Raw genomic sequence first — 22,541 nt, 5'->3', positions numbered from 1 at the left:
ACATCAGCGTCGACATTTTCGAACGAGATGACGTCTCAGTCATCATTCTGGAACATAATATGATGACCAAAATTGGCGAAGTCGGGCCCGAAAAATTCGCGGAGAATATGACATATAATTTCTATGTCAAGGAACAGTATGAAAAGCTAAGGTGTGTGAACTTTAGGTGGTGCGCCCCTGAGCTCTTTCACCAGCGTCTGGCTTCTCCAGCCTCAGACGTGTACTCTGTGGCCGTCTTGCTTGACGAGACGCTGGATCGCATGGAGCACCGACCAGACGGCCTCAAGACTCTCCTTGGTAATGGCTTGAGTGAAGAGCCAAGGTCTCGTCCCTCCATGCTGGAGTTTGTGGACACTCTTAAGGCGTACATCTAGTAGTTAAGATAGACACAGGCGGAACTGTTTGTAAACACCATGCTAAAACTATACTACAGCTGGTGTGATTCAGTTTTTTATTTTTTTTAAGAAAATGCAGGTCACTTGGCCCTTACTCTTCACAGCTTGGCGCCTTCTTTGATAGTTATTGGCTCATATGAGGCAGTTTCCTTTTATATCCTGCCAAACTCATTCGTATGTATGTCTAACCTACTAATGAAAAAGCCATCGATTCCAAGTCTATTGCGTTAACAGTTAATTCTAGGATTAACTGTGTCATCCTTCTCTATTCGCGTTCATGTCAATTTATGTCCATAGTATAGCAATGTGGACAAAATTTAACTGCGTAATGTATGTAGTGCCTAACAAGAGCAGTATGCCGACCGACATTTGTTGTTTCATTATGCTTGGTCCATTCAACCAAGCTTGGAACCAATCGTATTGGCGTATGCCTTTCCACTGGAGACTTTCAGCGCCGTGGAGAGGGGGGGACCTGCTGCCTGGGTAACAGCTTCTCCCCCGAATCAACTTACCCTGGCTTTGCGCCCTGGTGAGACCACTCCAGACCGACAACCAGAGCACAACTCCATAGTCTCCTGAGACTGATGGATGCCTACTGCTACTACTATGCTTGGTCCACCTGAGGGAAATTGTTCAAGTGCTTACATTACTAGAAGCTGCTCTCAACATAACTTGACCCAATTTTGTCCAGTAGACCCGAAAATAAAAATAAAATAGTCTATGAAAGGTGGTGAAGGGTAGGGAAGGTGGTGAAGGGTAGGGAAGGTGGTGAAGGGTAGGGAAGGTGGTGAAGGGTAGGGAAGGTGGTGAAGGGTAGTGAAGGTGGTGAAGGGTAGGGAAGGTGGTGAGGGGTAGGGAAGGTGGTGAAGGGTAGGGAAGGTGGTGAAGGGTAGTGAAGGTGGTGAAGGGTAGGGAAGGTGGTGAAGGGTAGGGAAGGTGGTGAAGGGTAGGGAAGGTGGTGAAGGGTAGGGAAGGTGGTGAAGGGTAGGGAAGGTGGTGAAGGGTAGGGAAGGTGGTGAAGGGTAGGGAAGGTAGGGAAGGGAAGGGAAGGTGAACTTCTGTCAAATGCAGAAATTTCTAAACCATCGCCTCCACCATAATCTATAGCAAGGGAACCTTCCCTTTCCTCTGTCCCCGTCTCTTGTCTTTGGGGTAAAGATGTACTCAAGTTCCCGAAAAAAAACTGGGCGATAAACTGATTGCAATAACTAAGGACCCATGAACGTCAAGTTCCCAGATGCCGCGTTACTGTTCAGATAGGAAATGTTTTCCGTATCCTGGACAAGAGTCCGCCCTCTGATGAGCAAGAGTTAAAAAAAAAGGAGTAAGAACAGAATAATTAACGATACAAAAAGAATGAGAGATAATAAGTTTGAGAAAAATCTTGCGTAAAGCAAGAAAAACGAAAACCAGTCTGTATCCCAGAGGAGTGGGAGTTAAGGCGACGTGGAAGATGGTACTAGTTTAAGGGAGGAACACTGAGAACACCAAGAACACTAAGAACACGGCTGAGGGAGACTGTTACTCCATCTTCCTCTCTCTCTGGTGTCATCCCAATACGTCAGGAGAAGGAAGGGAAGGGGAAAGCTAAAGAAAGCTACTCCAACTAAATAAACCGGAGCGGCCTCATCCCTTAGGACTCTGGTGTCTTTAGCGCCGGGGAGGCCAGTGGTTTAAACTGGAATTACTTCTGGGAAGGAGAATGAGGTCACCCTCTAACTTCCATCTAGTATACGTCCTCTATGTAATGTTCCTAGACTTCTGCCTGTCCCCAGGTGAGAGCAACCACCTCCCACCACCCACTCAGCTCCCGGGGTCGAGTCACATGTCGTGACCTCTCACTAACTATCGGTTTAGCTCGAACCACCATTGACCTTTCCTGGAAAATGATATTTTGTTTGAGCTGCGTCATGCAATCAGCGGCCGCCCAGTGGGCTGACTCTCTGTTCCGTCACCACGGAATTGAAGCTGGAAGTGTATATTGCAATCCTCCAGTCATTCTACGTGGGGCCAAAAAGCCATTGAACTTTGACCTATTACCGCAAATGTCATCGTAGGTTATTATCTACCCCCATCCCCCCCCATTAATCCCCCATCCCATTAACCCCCCATCCCCCATTTTTCCCAAACAAATCCTTAGTAGTTGAAGTGCTGTCAACGCGATTTTTGTTGTTGTCTTTACATATGTCAAAATACTTTTAGTGGTTACTGCTTTCAGATGATTTTTGTTAGGTTAATTTGATACGAAATGGTTCAACAAATATTCATATATAACAATGTTTATCTACAACACATCTATCTTATCTATTAAGAACATTGTTCTGAAGTGTTCTTGTGTACCTCTGCATGTTGTTGTTGTTATAGATTCAGCTACTCGGAACAAGTTCCAAGTAGCACGGGCTATGGTGAGCCCGTAGTAGACTTACCTGGCACAGGAGCGGTGCGCTACCCTACCTCTGCACTTCTTATGTAGATTGTCAGTTCAATCTAGTCACTACTGAGGGGATCAGATGGACACACATTGAGTGCATTGGTGTTGAGGGCCGAATGCACATTAGCACATTGTTAATATATAATTCAATTTAAACTAATTTCAAAACATGTTTGCTACTAACTTATAAATACGAACCAGGGGAACGGACAACCATACACAGACCAGGGGGAACAGACCACCAGAGGTCACCAGACACAGACCATAGACAGACCGTCAGACACAGACCATAGACAGACCGCCAGACACAGATCATTGACCAACCAGTGGAACAGACCACCAGACAATAAGGGGGAATGAAACGGTGTAAAAAGTGGATTTGTGGGAGGCTGTGAGTGATGCTCGCATCTCTCTCTCCTTCATCCCTTTGCCGTGATGAGTGGATGAGGGATGGAAGGATAGAGAAGGGAAGGGCTCTCTCTCTCTCTCTCTCTCTCTCTCTCTCTCTCTTCTCTCTCTCTCTCTCTCTCTCTCTCTCTCTCTCTCTCTCTCTCTCTCTCTCTCTCTCTCTCTCTCTCTCTCTACCATTTTTTACTTCCCTCCTCTCTTATTCCCTCTCTCTGTTCCTCCTTTGAATTTGATAATATTTTCTTGTATTCTACATACTGTATTTTCCTATACCTTTCTAAGAATTTATAATTTTTTTGTAATTTCTAAGTACATTTTTGTCAGTAATGCGGAGGACGAGAGCTGTGACGATGGAATAAGTTCCATTTTGTCACAGTGCCGCTCCCAGTGTTAGGTAAATAGACTCGTGGATTATATTTCCCCTTAATCCCCACTTATGTTTATACAACTGTATACTGAAACATGTTAGGGGGGTGAGGATCTCTGTAAACAGTCACGCTGCTTAAGAATTATTAAGACTTCTGAGAGCATCCATATGCAGGCGATGAGTCACAATAACGTGGCTAAAGTATGTACACAATCGACTTGAGAATGGTCCAGGACGCACCGAAAAGTCGTCGTCCCTTCACCTTCTAGTGTGTGGTCTGGTCAACAAGTCTTCTGAGAGATGGATCAGCGCTGAGACTACTTCGTCGAGGATGGATTTGACTACATAGAAAGTCACGAATATCTGGGTTTAGAACGTATATTCTGTCAAAATATAACAACCAATAAGGATGATTAAAGCGTAGCTATGACGTAGAGGAGAGCAAAGTCTTCTCAGGTATTGGACTCTACTCTGTGGTCGGGTCTTACATATTTGAAAGCTTTTGACTTTCTCTGCGGACATCTTAACTCCTTAATGTTAGACTTAAGACTTGACCCAGGTGTCGATATGTGTCTCGTAGGCCTTGGACACTTACCACGAGGACGAGGTCATCACTGAAGTTCATGAAACAGTTCATGAACGTAGCTCAGTCGATTAAGGCAGCGTCTGGGATGCTCTCGGACGCAGGTTCGAATCCTCGTCACGGCCCTTGTGGATTTGTTCAAGTTCATGAAATTTGCGTGTGTTATGAGTTCGATCTTGAGAAGCTTTCCCGTCGAATGTGAGCTTCCCTCAGGGGAGGTTATCCCTCAAGAGGTAAGGTGAGGACCCTGAGGAGAGTGGTGTGAGGCGGCCACACCGTAGAGGAGACCTTGAAGAAATGAACCGGGGAGGGGGGAGGAGAGAGAGAGAGAGGGAGGGAGAGAGTAGGGGGGGTGGAAACCGGTGGTGAGAGGCTTGGGTGAGGGGTCTCGAGGGAGGGAGGGGGGGGGGGTGAAGGAAGGGGGGGAAGGGGGGAGGCAAACGGCACAAAAAACATTAATGTCTCTGCCAACCGTGCCCTTAACCTTGATCTTGGGTGACGTCACAACATGTTGAGAAGATGGCGTGACGGTGAGCTGGAGGAGGTGCTTATGCCTCCCTCTCTCTTGTGGAGGGAGAGAGAGAGAGGGAGAGAGAAAGAAAGAGAAAGAGAGAGAGAGATGTAGAGAGAGAGAGAGAGAGAGAGAGAGAGAAAGAAAGAGAAAGAGAGAGAGAGATGTAGAGAGAGAGAGAGAGAGAGAGAGAGAGAGAGAGAGAGAGAGAGAGAGAGAGAGAGAGAGAGAGAGAGAGAGAGAGAGAGAGAAAGAGAAAGAGAGAGAGAGATGTAGAGAGATAGAGATAGAGAGAGAGAGAGAGATGTAGGGACAAGGTGGAGACAGGAAATGAAAACCTGGTTGTTAAACGATTTGGCGGGTCGTATTCCGGGTAAAATAAGAATTAAGGACCTGCCCGAAACGCTACGCGTGCTAATGGCTGTACAAGAATGTAAGGAATCTTGTATAAATAAATAAATCAATCAACAAATAAGTGGGATAGGAAAGGGTTGTGGGACGGAGAGAAAGTGGCAACTGTGAGTGTGCTGTGGTGGGTAGGGGGAGGGGGGGGGGGGCTGCCACACCTGGCCAACGGGACCTGATTACAGGTATCTGGCTCACCCACCTTCTTGTTTATCACCTGCGGCATGTGGTCACACACACACACCCCCTCCCCCTCCCCCCAGCACCCACCTGTCAACCCCTCGGCACCCAGCTCTCAGACCCAAGTTTTCTTTGAGACCTCAGTCTTGAGCTCTTAGACACCAGCTAGTTCTCAGCGTGGACCCAAGTGCCTAATTTTCGGCACCCAGGACACAGTTTAGATTAGTTCATTTATTATGCACCCCATACCCATCGTGTGGGCAGCGGTGGACCCCACACCCATCGTGTGGGCGGTAGTGGAAAAGATAAGAGAGGAACAGAATGGGTTCAGGGACTGAACACTAAAATTCATTTAGCTAAGCAAGTTAGAGTCTTGATGAACTAGTTACAAAATGTAATGTATATTGTTATATCAACAATGTGTTCGAGACCGGCCACAAGCACAGTTACTAAGCTAAGCAACTTACATATGTCGGGTGAGGTAGTTTCATAACTGATGTTTTTATCCTGCACACCGTCCGCCATCTAGCGGGCAGCGGTGGAAAGACAACAGTCACCAACATTTACTACTTTAGCCCAACCACTTTGGTCGATTCATGCAGGTCGGCGTTCAATCCCCGACCGTCCAAGTTGTTGTTATAGATTCAGCTACTCGGAACAAGTTCCAAGTAGCACGGGCTATGGTGAGCCCGTAACTTACCTGGCACAGGAGCGGGGCAAGAAGCACGGGCTATGGTGAGCCCGTAACTTACCTGGCACAGGAGCGGGGCAAGAAGCACGGGCTATGGTTAGCCTCGTGGACAGATGTCTCCCGTGCTGTCCAAGTGGTTGGGCACCATTCCTTCCCCCCTGTCCCATCCCAAATCCTTATCCTGACCCCTTCCAAGTACTATATAGCCGTAATGGTTTGGCGCTTTCCCCTGAGAGATTCCCTTCCCTACCTACGGTTAGTAAAGTGCGAGTATTTGTTTAAAGTTTCTGGTAGTACCTCACTCAACACCCAGCTCTGAGCCTTTAGTGCCTAGCTTTCAGCTCCCTGATACAGAACTCAATCTCAAGTCCTTAGGATCCAGCTTTAAATACCTTATCCTTCAACTGCCAGCTCCTTATCTCTCAACCACCTCAGAATTAGCCACATGTCTTATCTCTTTCCTGCGTGCCCCGGGCTCTCAGCCCCAAGGACTCAGCCCTCAGTTTCCCAGCCCCCAGCCCTATAGCCCCCAGGCCCTAGCCCCTGTCCTCACGTAGAGACACTCAAGTAGTAGTGAACTAACCTTGCACGACACAAAGACGGATGAGGTAAGTTATTCTGACGACAATGTTGACTACTTATTGCTGTTGCCGCTGCTGGTGCATTTCCTACTGCTGTGTTCACTGCTGGTGCATTTCCTACTGCTGTGTTTACTGCTGGTGCATTTCCTACTGCTGTGTTCACTGCTGGTGCATTTCCTACTGCTGTGTTCACTGCTGGTGCATTTCCTACTGCTGTGTTCACTGCTGGTGCATTTCCTACTGCTGTGTTCACTGCTGGTGCATTTCTTACTGCTGTGTTCACTGCTGGTGCATTTCCTACTGCTGTGTTCACTGCTAGTGCATTTCCTACTGCTGTGTTCACTGCTGGTGCATTTCTTACTGCTGTGTTCACTGCTGGTGCATTTCTTACTGCTGTGTTGACTGCTGGTGCATTTCCTACTGCTGTGTTCACTGCTGGTGCATTTCCTACTGCTGTGTTCACTGCTGATGCATTTCCTACTGCTGTAGTCACTGCTGTGAAAATTAATAATAGTCAAAATACTGTTGTGCTTAATGATGTGTATTAGATAAAACCTGCTTATTATCTTTATATATATATATATATATATATATATATATATATATATATATATATATATATATATATATATATATATATATATATATATATATATATATATATATATATATATATATATATTTATTGAAGTGACAGTATAAGGTGTATGTTAAGATTAGATTTAGAAAATAATGTTAAAATCACCAACGACTGTAAATAATATTAGGAAAATAGACTACATATAAATATTTTAATAAGACTTTGGCTTAGTTGAATAATATTCTAACAAATATAGATTATCTCTTTTAAATATTTGCATAATGATTGCAGATACTGAGATAATAATGTAAACATAACGATAACAGATGTTAATTAATAATATATAAAAGTGAGGGTTAGTGTGAGAGCCTCACAATAAAAGTCAAGGTAATGAGGCGCTAGTGAACCACTCACAGTGTGTTAACCATGACATTATCTCAACACTCATGAGTTAAAAATGGCGGGTACAGCCGAGAGTACTGAGGGGGGAGGGGGGCTGTGTACTGATGGGGGGGGGGGGGCGGGGGGGCTGTGTACTGATGGGGGGGAGGCGGGGGGGCTGTGTACTGATGGGGGGGAGGCGGGGGGGCTGTGTACTGATGGGGGGGAGGCCTGTGTACTGATGGGGGTGTGAGGGGGGGGGGTTGTGTACTGATGGGGGGGGGGAGGCGGGGGGCTGTGTACTGATGGGGGGGGGGAGAGTAGTGAAGGTTGTGGTGTTACCATCGTCCACACACCAGGGTGGTGTACGAGTACACACTACACTATAGTCCAGTGCCCTAAGGTATTATAAGGAGGTCGTAAGTCCAGGGTAATATAAGGAGGTCGTAAGTCCACGGTAATATAAGGAGGTCGTAAGTCCACGGTAATATAAGGAGGTCGTAAGTCCACGGTAATATAAGGAGGTCGTAAGTCCAGGGAATTATAAGGAGGTCGTAAGTCCACGGTAATATAAGGAGGTCTTAAGTCCATGGTAATATAAGGAGGTCGTAAGTCCAAGGTAATATAAGGATGTCGTAAGTCCAGGGTACAAAGTATGACGTTTTTACCGCCAATAATTAACGCGGCTGCCACATACAATTGTAAATGTTAAGGTTAACTCTCTGATGTGGCAACGTCTCAAGCCAGGCAGGTCACGTGACTCCTCCCCTTCAAGTAGACACTCTGGTCTTGCAATAAATATATTGACGTGATGGACAAATAGATAATAGAATTTGATATTATTCACTTTATAAAGTTTTGACAAATAAAGCTACCAAACTTAAATATTTAATAGAATTATATGACCAGGCAATAAAAATTTGATTGCGATGAAGCCTGTGAGACAATACCTTATAAAGGTAGGTGTATGTGTTGGTGAGTGAGTGTGGCGCTCCGCTGGGTGAGGTAGTAACTAAGTAACACAACAGCAAGTTACTGTGTGAGGGAAAGATTTTAGAATGGTGAGATGTCACCAGCGGAGTCCCACAGGGTTCTGTACTCGGACCTATCCTCTTTCTGATATACGTAAACAATCTTGCAGAAGATATTGCCTTCATCTCCTTCCCTCATCACGGGAGACATCTCCCGTCCACGAGGCTAACCATAGCCCGTGCTTCTTGCCCCGCTCCTGTGCCAGGTAAGTTACGGGCTCACCATAGCCCGTGCTTCTTGCACCGCTCCTGTGCCAGGTAAGTTACGGGCTCACCATAGCCCGTGCTACTTGCCCCGCTCCTGTGCCAGGTAAGTTACGGGCTCACCATAGTCCGTGCTACTTGCCCCGCTCCTGTGCCAGGTAAGTTACGGGCTCACCATAGCCCGTGCTACTTGCCCCGCTCCTGTGCCAGGTAAGTTACGGGCTCACCATAGCCCGTGCTACTTGCCCCGCTCCTGTGCCAGGTAAGTTACGGGCTCACCATAGCCCGTGCTACTTGCCCCGCTCCTGTGCCAGGTAAGTTACGGGCTCACCATAGCCCGTGCTACTTGCCCCGCTCCTGTGCCAGGTAAGTTACGGGCTCACCATAGTCCGTGCTACTTGCCCCGCTCCTGTGCCAGGTAAGTTACGGGCTCACCATAGCCCGTGCTACTTGCCCCGCTCCTGTGCCAGGTAAGTTACGGGCTCACCATAGCCCGTGCTACTTGGAACTTGTTCCGAGTAGCTTAATCTATAAGAACAATAATAACTTCCCTCATCACAGTCGACTTGAGAATGGTCCAGGACGGACCGGAATGTCGTCGTCGTCCCTTCACCTTCTAGTGTGTGGTCTGGTCAACATACTTCAGCCACGTTATTGTGACTCATCGCCTGCAAGATATAGAGGGATTCGTCTCAATGTTTACTAATGCAAAAATGATAAAGAAGGATTAAGACAGAGGAAGATAGCATGAGACTACAAGATGACCTGGAAAAAACTGAAGGAATTGACCAACAAATGGCTACTGAAGTTTAATTCAAGCAACTGTAAAGTAATGAAAATTGGTGTAGGGAGCAAGAGTCCTAACACATGGTACCAACTGGGAGATGAAAATATTCAAAGCTCAGGTATATAGATCTGAAGGGTTTGATACCACACCGACCTTGTCACTTAAGTTCTAAAGCCTTCACCAAAAGAATTGTCATTAACGGCATCTGTTAGGTTGGCCAGGATAAGAAACTTTAGAAACTTGTGTTAGGAATCATTCAGAACTTTGCATACCACATATGTCAGGCCACTCGTGGAGTATGCGGCTCCAGTGTAGAGTTCATATCTAATTAAATACAAGACAAAGATAGGGAAAGTTCAGAGGCATGTCACCGGCCTAGTCCAGGAGATGAGAGGTATGAGCTACGAGAAGCTAAAGAAATTAAGCCTCACGTTACAGAACACAAAAGAGTTAGGGGAGATATGATTACCACATACAAAATGAACTGACAAGTTAAAAAAAAAAGACAGACTATTTAGCACGGGATAGGAAGGGGTACATGAATAAGGGGACACGGGTGAAAACTGAGTACCCGAATGAGCCACAGAGACATTAGACATAATTTTATCAGTGTCACAGAGTAGTTAACAATTGGAATGCACTAGGAAGTGATGTGGTGCAGGCAGACACCATACACAGTTCCATATGTAGATGTGATAGGGCCCAATAGGCTCAGCAACCTGTACACCAGTTGATTAGCGGTTGAGAGGCGGGACAGAGAAACCGACGGTCAACCCCCGCAAGCACAACTAGGTGAGTACACGCACACACACTGACACACGCACACACACTGACACACTGACACACGCACACACACTGACACACGCACACACACTGGCACACGCACACACACTGACACACGCACACACACGCACTGACACTGACACACGCACACACACTGACACACTGACACGCACGCACACACACACTGACACACTGACACACTTTAGCCTTCTATAAAACTTTAACTGCTGTCCCAACTATTCGAGGCGGACGACCATGAGCTGAATCTATCGAATATCAGAGATTGTTTTCACTGACAGATGACGCAATAGTATTGACTCAACCTGAGGCCTGGTGGTCCAGCGTTGTGGTGTGTGTGTGACGCAGTGTTGTGGTGTGCGTGACGCAATGTTGTGGTGTACGTGACGCAGTGTTGAATCAACCTATGGTCTGCTGGTCCTGTGAAGTAAGGACACACCTTTATTAATAATTATTTTTGTTACAGATGTGTTATGACAAATGTTGCATCAGCTATAACAGGTGTGCTGTCAGTTATAACAGGTGTGCTGTCAGTTATGACAGGTGTGCTGTCAGTTATGACAGATGTGCTGTCAGTTATGACAGGTGTTGCCTCAGAGGGTAAGGTGTGCCCAGGACGAGACCAGACAGTCAAGTTGTTCCCGAGACGAGAATCGGCGAGATATACAGAGAGCGAGAGAGAGAGAGAGAGAGAGAGAGAGAGAGAGAGAGAGAGAGAGAGAGAGAGAGAGAGAGAGAGAGAGAGAGAGAGAGAGAGAGAGAGAGAGAGAGAGAGACAGAGACAGAGACAGAGACAGAGACAAAGAGAGAGAGAGAGAGAGAGAGAGAGAGAGAGAGAGAGAGAGAGAGAGAGAGAGAGAGAGAGAGAGAGAGAGAGAGAGAGAGAGACAGAGACAGAGACAAAGAGAGAGAGAGAGAGAGAGAGAGAGAGAGAGAGAGAGAGAGAGAGAGAGAGAGAGAGAGAGAGAGAGAGAGAGAGAGAGACAGAGACAGAGACAGAGACAAAGAGAGAGAGAGAGAGAGAGAGAGAGAGAGAGAGAGAGAGAGAGTGAGAGAGAGAGAGAGAGAGAGAGAGAGAGAGAGAGAGAGACAGAGACAGAGACAAAGAGAGAGAGAGAGAGAGAGAGAGAGAGAGAGAGAGAGAGAGAGAGAGAGAGAGAGAGAGAGAGAGACAGAGACAGAGACAAGGAGAGAGAGAGAGAGAGAGAGAGAGAGAGAGAGAGAGAGAGAGAGAGAGAGAGAGAGAGAGAGAGAGAGAGAGAGACAGAGAGAGACAGAGAGAGAGAGAGAGAGAGAGAGAGAGAGAGAGACAGAGAGACAGAGAGAGAGAGAGAGACAGAGAGAGAGAGAGAGAGAGAGAGAGAGAGAGAGAGAGAGACAGAGAGACAGAGAGAGAGAGAGAGACAGAGAGAGAGAGAGAGAGAGAGAGAGAGAGAGAGAGAGAGAGAGACAGAGAGACAGAGAGAGAGAGAGAGACAGAGAGAGAGAGAGAGAGAGAGAGAGAGAGAGAGAGAGAGAGAGAGAGAGAGAGAGAGAGAGAGAGAGAGAGAGAGAGAGAGAGAGAGAGACAGAGAGAGAGAGAGAGAGAGAGAGAGACAGACAGACAGAGAGTGTGACGAAGGAAGGAATGCAAACGGTTAATGTTGTTCATTTGTTACAACCCTGAGCGATGCGTGAAGGCAATTCCCCTTCAACAAACAAGCTACTACAAACAATTCAACTATTGTTTCGCTATCTAAGATAACTGGAAGTATAGCTGTGTCAGGGAATGGCTAATATTATACGCCGTATTGATAAATAACGGTGTACCGGTGTTATTTATGGCCCTTAATTACTGATAATTAAATCATTTAATGTTCTCCTCGGGGCGAAGCCGTCCTACAGAACAAATCCAAATGGGCCGTGACGAGGATTCGAACCTACGTCCGAGAGCATCCCAGACGCTGCCTTAATCGACTGAGCTACGATATGGTCAAAAAGAGTTGAAACCAGAAGTTCTACTGAACTTACTTGGATCCTGCAGCCTCTCCGAGACACAAACCAGGGTTTTACACAACTCCCCCGTCCTACAGAGTTGTGAACTAGTCCAAGATTGCAGCAAGGTGCCTCGAGTGCTTCGGAGGTCGATCTTGAGGCACTCTCACCATAAACAAACCTCTTTCTTCATTACTAGAGGGTGGTCATAGCTGAGCAAGATGCAGTTTCATCAACTGGAAGCTTATCAACGGGATTCATTGATGTTTGTGCGGCTTTCATTTTACCCTTGACCGCCTTCACGCTACGGTGAAGCGGAAGTGTGATATGTTAACCTTGACACTACGGTGAGGCAGAAGAGTAATGTCAGCCTTGACCACCTTCACACTACGGTGAGTCAGGAGTGTGATATGTTAGTATGTAAGGCTACCACTCTGCAGCCTTCGTAGGAGTGTGCATTTTGCCTTGCAAATGATCTATTTGTTGATTCAGTGTGACTCTTGGTTATGCATCTGGTACGGCACTCACCCTCTTGTACACACTGACACACACACACACACACACACACACACACACACACACACACACACACACACACACACACACACACACACACACACACACACACACACACACATACCTAGTTAAACACAAGAGTCCAGACTAGAGTAGAGTCCATACCTAGTTAAACACAAGACAAAGTTAGAGAAGATTCAGCGGTATGCCACCAGGGTCGTCCCGGAACTGAGAGGATTGAGCTACGAGGAAAGGCTAAAGGAGCTGAACCTCACATCCCTGGAAAACAGAAGAGTAAGGGGAGACATGATAACCACCTACAAAATTCTCAGGGGAATTGACAGGGTGGACAAAGACAAACTCTTCAGCACGGGTGGGACACGAACAAGGGGACACAGGTGGAAACTTAGTACCCAGATGAGCCACAGAGACGTTAGAAAGAATTTTTTCAGTGTCAGAGTAGTTAATAAATGGAATGCCAAAGGAAGTGATGTGGTGGAGGCTGGCTCCATACACAGTTTCAAATGTAGGTATGATAGAGCCCAGTAGGCTCAGGAATCTGTACACCAGTTGATTGACAGTTGAGAGGCGGGACCAAAGAGCCAAAGCTCAACCCCCGCAAGCACAATTAGGTGAGTACAATTAGGTGAGTACACACACACACACACACACACACACACACACACACACACACACACACACACACACACACACACACACACACACACACACACACACGCACACGCACACGCACACACACACACACACACGCACACACGCACACACACACACACACACACACACACACACACACACACACACACACACACACACACACACACACACACACGCACACACGCACACACACACTGGGACGTGTTAAAACAGCTTGGCCTTTACTAGCCATATTGCATTAAAGTTTCTTAAGACAATTGCAATTGTCCTAAGACCTTAGGACAATTGCAAAACTTCTCCCGTAGCATAATGGACCCCCCCCCCCCTATAACTTGCTCCCTAGGATTATTATACAGCCTTGGCTAATTCTTTCACGGAATACTAATACTGATAACTGCAAGATAATCACATCGTATATCATTTTGTGTTTTTCTTTAACACACCCTGCCAAAATAGGCGTGATCTTGCCAAGGTCCTCCAGTAGCGGTACACTTGGTAAGGTCTAACTGAACTTACTCTCTACACTACACACACAAATCACAATTGCGTGTTGCATCAAATGAATAAATCCACAAGGGCCGAATCCACAAGCTACCATATCGTAGTTCAGTCGATTAAGGCAGCGTCTGGGATGCTCTCGGACGCAGGTTCGAATCCTCGTCACGGCCCTTATGGATTTGTTCCACAAGGGCCGTTCCATTTGTTCCTAAGCTACTCTATCCCTTTGAGATGTATTTTATTGTCTCAATAAACGTATTTGAACCATAAAATTTCCTTTGTCACTGCACACTAACGTGATGCATCAAATGAACAAATCCACAAGGGCCGTGACGAGGATTCGAACCTGCGTCCGGGAGCATCCCAGACACTGCCTTAATCGACTGAGCTACGACAGGGTAAAAGGGTTGAAACCGAAGTTCTACTGAACTTACTGGATCGAGAACGGCCTGTTGACATAGCTCTGGTGCAGGGGGAAGGGGGGTTGTTTAAAAACCCGGTTTGTGCCTCGGAGAGGCTACGGGATCCAGTAAGTTCAGTAGAACTTCGGTTTCAACCCTTTTACCCTGTCGTAGCTCAGTCGATTAAGGCAGTGTCTGGGATGCTTCCGGACGCAGGTTCGAATCCTCGTCACGGCCCTTGTGGATTTGTTCATTTGATGCATCACGTTAGTGTGCAGTGACAAAGGAAATTTTATGGTTCAAATACGTTTATTGAGACAATAAAATACATCTCAAAGGGATAGAGTAGCTTAGGAACAAATGGAACGGCCCTTGTGGAACAAATCCACAAGGGCCGTGGCGTGCTTCAGGACGCAGGTTCGAATCCTCGTCACGGCCCTTGTGGATTTGTTTCTTCGTCATTGGTCTGTGTATCCAAAGCATATATTGTAATATTGTAATATATATTGTGTATATTGTAATATATATAAATGAATATTATTCTATGTTATAATTTTGTTTGCAGTTAGGACTATAATAGGTGTTTTGTTTATCTTGGTAATTATTTGTATTTTCAATGTGTGGGTGAAGCATTTAGCATGTTGTCATCAGATCAAGTCCATTCCATCCAGCGGTCGACCCCAAAGACGCATTCATTAATTTTAATATGCTGTTTATTTAAAACAGGAATTATCTCAAATATAAATTAATATTGTTATATATTAGCATACTGTGCATATTTAGACATAGCTTAGGTGTTTAGGTTCTGTTGGCGATTATTTGTATTTGTAGTACGTGGGTGAAGCATTTACAGCGTTGTGGTTCGAACAAAAGTCGTCAGTGAAGCACTTGTTCCGGAAGTGTTCGAACTTCATCAGTTGTGATGAATGCGTCTTTGGGGTCGACCGCTGGATGGAATGGACTTGATCTAAGGACAAGATGCTAAATGCTTCGCCCGTCCTCATAAACAAAGGCTAAATTTTCATTAATCCTTACTTAAAGTGATTGTGTTCTATTTGATTGTTGTAGTGTTTGACCTTTACAGATTAATGCACTTCCACCAGCCTATTCTCCTGCTGGGACTACGAGGCTCTAACTGTTGCAAGATGCATTTGCAATTTTATTTATTTGATATGGCTTCTATCCATCTAACTAATGCTCTTCCATCTTGCTTTAATTGGAAGAGGATTTCTCCAAATGTCATTTTGGTTCACATTGAATTAACATAACCAAAAAACTAACTGTAAAAGGTATTGTACATATTATAGTCTACTCCACGTTTCGAACCTACAAGGTTCATTCTCAAGTGAGGAATGACCAGAATTAAAGAACATGTGGTTTATATAACTGAGGGGCCAGTTGCATACAAAGTTTCGTCAGGTGATGGGCCAATGAAAACTCTGGTGACGGTGATGGGCGTGGCGTTCTGGGCAGTGACATCATTAGGTTCTGGGTAGAGACATCATCATTATTAGGTTCTGGGCAGTGACATCATCATTAGGTTCTGGGCAGTGACATCATCATTAGGTTCTTGGCGTTTAGGCCTTGTACCCCCCAGTCGGGGAAGGGAGAGTGGGTAATTATGTTGTTTGTAATTATATGGTGGATTGTTCTGCTTACATGTGCAGGGTTTCAAGAATTTGTAACCTTACATATTTGGTCTTTGTCTATTAAACATGTGCTTTAAAATCAGGTTTAATGTCTCTTGTTACGGGTTATGTCTTGGGCTGCTCTCATGTGATTTTTAATGCCTACAGGAGTGTGATCTTCATTAACAAACAACGAGCTTCTTACACATAGAAATCACAATAGCGTGATGCATCAAATGAACAAATCCACAAGGGCCGTGACGAGGGTTCGAACCTACGTTCGAGAGGATCCCAGACGCTGCCTTAATCGACTGAGCTACGACATGGTTAAATAATTGCAACCATAACGAGTTTCTTCGTCAAAAATGGTGTGCATTACAGTGTAGGTCCAGTAGTACAAATTAATGTCATTTTTGAAGATGTTATATGTCAAGCTAGGTTTGTACCCAGCTTCGCCCGGGTCTCTCTCGCCCTGTCCTAGTCTTTCCCCTCTCTCATAACTCTCTCAGTAGCTTCCCCTCTCTTTTGCTATCCTTTTCTCTCCAGCTTTCTTCCTCAATATCCACCCTATCCCTCTCTCTGGTCCGTCTTCTTCCCTATCCACTCTCCCAGTTACCCCTCTTCCACCCTTCTCCTTCCTTTCCCCCTTATTCACCTCTCCTCCATTTATCTCGCTCTCTCTTCAAATATTTCCCTTCTCTCTTCCATTCTCCTTCCGTCTCTTCAAACATCCTCCCTCTCAACCCTTCGTCACACTCTCTCTGTTTCTCTTTCTCTCTCTCTCTCTCTCTCTCTCTCTCTCTCTCTCTCTCTCTCTCTCTCTCTCTCTCTCTCTCTCTCTCTCTCTCTCTCTCTCTCTCTCTCTCTCTCTCACTCTCTCACAAATTGCATAAATTTGCTTGTATTAACGCACTTAGATATATCTGCATTTGTACAGTTGCCCTAGACTATATGCCGAGTGCATGAGGCACCTACATGGAGCTTTGCAGTTACTTTATTCACTCTCGCGCTCCTGATGATATCCTCATAATGCACCCAGAGTTTGCCAGTGCAGACTACTGCCAGGGGTCAGATTCACGAAGCAGTTACACAAGCACTTACGAACCTGTATATCTTTTCTCAATGTTTGTCGGCTTTGTTTATAATTATTAAACAGTTAATGAGCTCCGAAGCACCAGGAGGCTGTTTATAACAATAACAACAGTTGATTGGGAAGTTTTCATGTTTGTAAACTGTTTCATAAATGTAACCAAAGCCGTCAAAGATCGAGGAAAGATGTACACGTTCGTAAGTACTTGCGTAACTGCTTCGTGAATCTGGACGCTGGTCACATGGCCTTGTATGACTAACCATCCTGCGTGATGGGGATTTTTAGCAGTTTAGCAGCATTACATAAAGAACTTTAAATTGCTAAATAAGTCTAGAGACAACAATATATCAGGCTTGACCATGAAAAGTTCAGGGAGGGGGAGGAGTGGGGGGGGGGGGGTTGTGTAGATGTCGATATCTCTTAAGGTGCGGCATTGGGCCCGACCCCGACTGGCCTATGACACTCCCGTACCCCACATGTTTCATACTCGAAAGTTGGGTAAGGCTAGCCATATGCATCTGGCCTCCAACCTTGGATGTTGTTGTTGTTATAGATTCAACTACTCGGAACAAGTTCCAAGTAGCACGGGCTATGGTGAGCCCGTACCAACCTTGGACAAACATTCTTTTCTTATAGGTAATGACGTAATGGTAGGTCATGCAGACCATTATTCATGTACACATCACCAAAGATGGTGAGGCGAACCCCGGAACTATAGCTCAACCCTCGCACATACAAGCTGAGTAGAAACACACACACACACACACACACACACACACACACACACACACACACACACACACACACACACACACACACACACACACACACACACACACACTCTCCCTCAGTCTTCCCTACCTCACACGATATCTCACTTCCCTCAGTCTCCTCCCTCTCTCTCATCTTCCCCCCCCACACCCATGTCTCCGAGCCTAGCGAGCCGTGAAGAAGGATACAAGTTCAAGGCTGAAGCACCACCAGCTTGCCGCCCCTCACAATGCTCCCCCAGGGATGACATCAACGCCTAAATTACCCGCATGACGCCAAGGTCATGAGGCGCGGGACCTCGTTCTGGGGGGAGGGCTGTGGTACGAGCAGGGCTCGAGAACATCTTGGTACAACGGGACACTATTGAGCCCTCCTGGTATTATAAGATGCATTTATCATTGTCAAGAAACAATGTCATAGGCTGTGGAGGCAGTGGCTGTGGAGGCAGTGGCTGTGGAGGCAGGGACTGCTGAGACAGTGACTGTTGTTTAAGCACTTGGATGTGTGGGTAAGACAGTAACGAGTCAATACTGGTGACGTGAAGGTGGTGATGTTTCACCACTGTTCCCATGCCGGTGTTGCCGTGTGTGGTCGCAGCCACACTTGGTGCCTACGTCTGGTAATTACTTGTGTGTGTAGCGGGGCGTGACCAGGCCCTCGGTGGCACGGAGAGATGGCCACCAGGCCCTCGGTGGCACGGAGAGACGGCCACCAGGCCCTCAGTGGCACGGAGACCACCACCAGGCCCTCTGGGAACAGAAACCTCACTAATGAAACAAGACGACCATTGACGCAATGAAGGGGACGCAACATTGCGAGTAATCGACAGCCCCAGACGCGGCCCTGAAATTATTACCGGTAACTCCGCTACCGTGACTGAAGGTGTAGGGGAAGGTGTAGTGATCCACACACCCTATCAACCACCCAGTGTGGGACATGTGGCACTATAGTGATTCCTAAGTATAGTTATGAGGGAGAACTATGGCACTGAGGATGTGGAGACGGTGTGAAGACACAGGGGTGTAGCCCGTGTTTAATCAACCCGAGTGTAGCAGCATTCATGGTGCTGTATGTGTTAATATGGGGCGGGGGTGTCTTGTTTTACAATATTTCTGGGCGAAGCTACACTCTTTAAAGTGACAGCCAGCAGTTAGTGTCGCATTAAGTGGTCTTAGAACAGTGACTCAGTGTCGTTCGTGAGCTATTGATGTAGTTAGATAGATAAGGTGTTTACCGTCCAACTGTAGGAGAGTAAGCGTGCTTTGACGGTCCTGTCCTGTCCTCAGCTGACGGTCCGTGTGTGTGTGTGTCCTGTGCTCAGCTGACGGTCCGTGTGTGTGTGTGTGTCCTGTGCTCAGCTGACGGTCCGTGTGTGTGTGTGTGTGTCCTGTCCCCAGCTGACGGTCCGTGTGTGTGTGCGTCCTGTGCTCAGCTGACGGTCCGTGTGTGTGTGTGTGTCCTGTGCTCAGCTGACGGTCCGTGTGTGTGTGTGTGTGTCCTATCCCCAGCTGACGGCCCGTGTGTGTGTGTGTGTGTCCTGTGCTCAGCTGACGGTCCGCGTGTGTGTGTGTGTGTGTGTGTGTGTGTGTGTGTGTGTGTGTGTGTGTGTGTGTGTGTGTGCGTCCTGTCCCCAGCTGACGGCTGATATTCTCTGTTGTGATCTGTGTGAAGGTCGAGTTGTGGCTGTCTTAACATTATCTTTACCTGATGTAGGAGTTTTGATCCTCGTGATGTTCTTTTGTTATTCTCTTGGGTGTTGTTTTTGTATTTTCTCGTGTTTTTGTTATTTTCTTGAGTGTTTTTGTTATTTTCTTGAGTGTTTTTGTTATTTTCTTGAGTGTTTTTGTTATTTTCTTGGGTGTTTTTGTTATTTTCTTGTGTTTTTGTTATTTTCTTGTGTTTTTGTTATTTTCTTGTGTTTTTGTTATTTTCTTGTGGTTTTGTTATTTTCTTGAGTGTTTTTGTTATTTTCTTGAGTGTTTTTGTTATTTTCTTGAGTGTTTTTGTTATTTTCTTGTGTTTTTGTTATTTTCTTGTGTTTTTGTTATTTTCTTGTGTTTTTGTTATTTTCTTGTGTTTTTGCTATTTTCTTGAGTGTTTTTGTTATTTTCTTGTGTTTTTGCTATTTTCTTGAGTGTTTTTGTTATTTTCTTGAGTGTTTTTGCTATTTTCTTGAGTGTTTTTGTTATTTTCTTGAGTGTTTTTGCTATTTTCTTGAGTGTTTTTGCTATTTTCTTGAGTGTTTTTGTTATTTTCTTGAGTGTTTTTGTTATTTTCTTGAGTGTTTTTGTTATTTTCTTGAGTGTTTTTGCTATTTTCTTGAGTGTTTTTGCTATTTTCTTGAGTGTTTTTGTTATTTTCTTAAGTGTTGTTAGACCATCCGTTCTTATACTAAGATGTCGCAGCTTTAACGGGATCAACCAATCCGTTAAAAATACAACGCAACAGAAACCATTAAACCACCGCAATATTAACGTTTTCATAACACCTTTCCTCGATAGGTTAGGAGGGTTGTATGGGTTCGTGCGTTTCTAATTGGGCAAAACAGTTGCATTTTAAACGTATTGGTAAACTGGGAGAACGTGAGGAACTGTGACGGTGTTAGGGTCAGTAGTTATAGTGTGTGTTCTTGGTGATGCCTCAAGCGTCATGTGGGTGATGTGGTGATGTTGCGCCATGTGGGTGATGTGGTGATCTTGCGTCATGTGTGTGTTGTGGTGATGTTGCGTCATGTGTGTGTTGTGGTGATGTTGCGTCATGTGTGTGATGTGGTGATCTTGCGTCATGTGTGTGTTGTGGTGATCTTGCGTCATGTGTGTGTTGTGGTGATCTTGCGTCATGTGTGTGTGTTGTGGTGATGTTGCGTCATGTGGGTGATGTGGTGATGTTGCGTCATGTGGGTGATGTGGTGATCTTGCGTCATGTGTGTGTTGTGGTGATGTTGCGTCATGTGTGTGATGTGGTGATCTTGCGTCATGTGTGTGTGTTGTGGTGATGTTGCGTCATGTGTGTGTGTTGTGGTGATGTTGCGTCATGTGTGTGTTGTGGTGATGTTGCGTCATGTGGGTGATGTGGTGATGTTGCGTCATGTGGGTGATGTGGTGATGTTGCGTCATGTGGGTGATGTGGTGATGTTGCGTCATGTGTGTGTTGTGGTGATCTTGCGTCATGGACTGATTGGTTAGGAATGTTGCTTTACTCAAGAGGTGACATCAGTTTCGATGCACTGCTGGACACCCTCGATCACTGTGTGTAGTGACCTTGAAAGTTCAGGAAGTGAGAGGCATGCGACCTCCTCTTCCTGTAGTACAGTAGGCTACGTTCTCGACTCATAATCGGGGGGATCCCGGGTTCGATCCTCGAGAGGAGAGAGAAATATTTGGGCACGTTTCTTTTCGCCACGATGCATCTGTTCACCATGCAGGAAATAAGCACCAGGAAGGTAAAATGATTGCTGTGGGTTCGCATCCTCTGGAAAATTAGTAGTTCAATCTAAGGGAGGATCTCAATACAAGCTTAAATACATGCTCTATGTCTCTGATAACGGGAATTATAACCCCCCCTCCTCCTTCTTTTCCGAGCGGGCAAAATATGCACGAATTGGCAGTTATAAACACGTGGCTGAACACTCAAAACCTTTTAATCAGCAGTTCAATTCAACGTTACATCATTGCCATTTGTCTAGATTTGCCCAAAAACCTCCTGAAATTTTAAATTAATATTTGACCGTTAAGAACCGTTAATACTTTAACGGCTTCAGCGGGTCACATGTTCCGTTTCTTTACATCTGCTTGAAGAACGGCTTTTGTTTTGGCTTGTGAGATAACGCTGAAAATACACAATGAACATATAATAACGTGATATGTCCATACGAAAATCTCTGGAGCAGGACGGGACTGGAACTAACGTCCTGGATAACCCCAAACGTGCGCCTTAACTCACAGACCACAATCACCTTAGCCATATTGCGGTCCATGGGTTAAAGTGCGCCTCTGGAGCTACTCAGGACGTTGGAGTAGCCTCTTCGATCTCCCCCGTCCTGCGTCAGAGATTTTCTCATAACTCTGGCCGTTTGAAACGGTAGTTTCTCGTGTGGTTAGATAAAAAGAGGTTAAAGTTTTGCATCTAGCTGAGTATGTCCTAGTGTGTGTGTGTGTGTGTGTCTTCTGTATCACAGATGTTGATGCGACCAGTTTTTCCTCACGTATAGCGTCCCAACCTGTTCTTGTACTTAACGTCGTATTTACTGGATGTTTTCGGTTACCTTGTGTTGGCTTTTGGTCCGTGGAGGTGATATTTTTGGCCGTGGGGGTCTTGCCAACTCTCACCCTCGACCAGCTTTTCCAAACGACACACAAAGCTGCCTTCAGCATTGCTGGAGGCAGCTTCTGGGAAGGACAAAGCGCTGCTCCTAGCTGTGCAAGCTCCCCATAGCGGGGACTTCATGTTGTCTATCCCCAATTCCTCCTTGGGCACCCGCCTGGACCATCGGGTCCTAAGTATTGGTATTGCCCTGCTCCTTGCCGCCCCTATCGCCACCGAACACCGGTGTATCTGCGGCTATGTGTCGGCAGGCCAGTACGGCAGACTTGGTCTCATCTGTCAGGATTTAACAACGTGATTAGAACTCAGGTGACCGTAGTGGGCATAGC

General features: G+C 45.9%; 1 protein-coding gene across 1 annotated transcript; it reads right to left on the bottom strand.

The window, feature by feature from the left end:
* Window positions 1-3,866: 3,866 nt before the first annotated feature.
* On the bottom strand, window positions 3,867-22,335 carry LOC138359490 (skin secretory protein xP2-like). The gene is made up of 3 exons (XM_069318785.1): window positions 22,218-22,335; window positions 6,555-7,047; window positions 3,867-3,984 (listed from the first exon to the last, which is right to left on the bottom strand). Exons 1-3 carry the CDS (start codon window positions 22,333-22,335, stop codon window positions 3,867-3,869), a joined length of 729 nt encoding a protein of 242 aa, XP_069174886.1.
* Window positions 22,336-22,541: the final 206 nt, after the last annotated feature.

Source organism: Procambarus clarkii, chromosome 8 (genome assembly GCF_040958095.1).
Source record: "Procambarus clarkii isolate CNS0578487 chromosome 8, FALCON_Pclarkii_2.0, whole genome shotgun sequence".
Classification (NCBI taxonomy): domain Eukaryota; kingdom Metazoa; phylum Arthropoda; class Malacostraca; order Decapoda; family Cambaridae; genus Procambarus; species Procambarus clarkii.
This window is presented reverse-complemented; position numbering and strand designations above follow the sequence as displayed.

What these genes read in the sequence shown, in the direction of transcription:
- LOC138359490 (XM_069318785.1), bottom strand. Translation starts at nt 22,335, where the DNA reads ATGAAGTCCCCGCTATGGGGAGCTTGCACAGCTAGGAGCAGCGCTTTG. An exon ending in TTTGGAAAAGCTGGTCGAGG is followed by an intron (nt 7,048 to 22,217) that starts GTGAGAGTTGGC and finishes TAATTTTCACAG; the next exon opens with CAGTGACTACAGCAGTAGGA. An exon ending in CCGTCTTTGTGTCGTGCAAG is followed by an intron (nt 3,985 to 6,554) that starts GTTAGTTCACTA and finishes ATATTTTGACAG; the next exon opens with AATATACGTTCTAAACCCAG.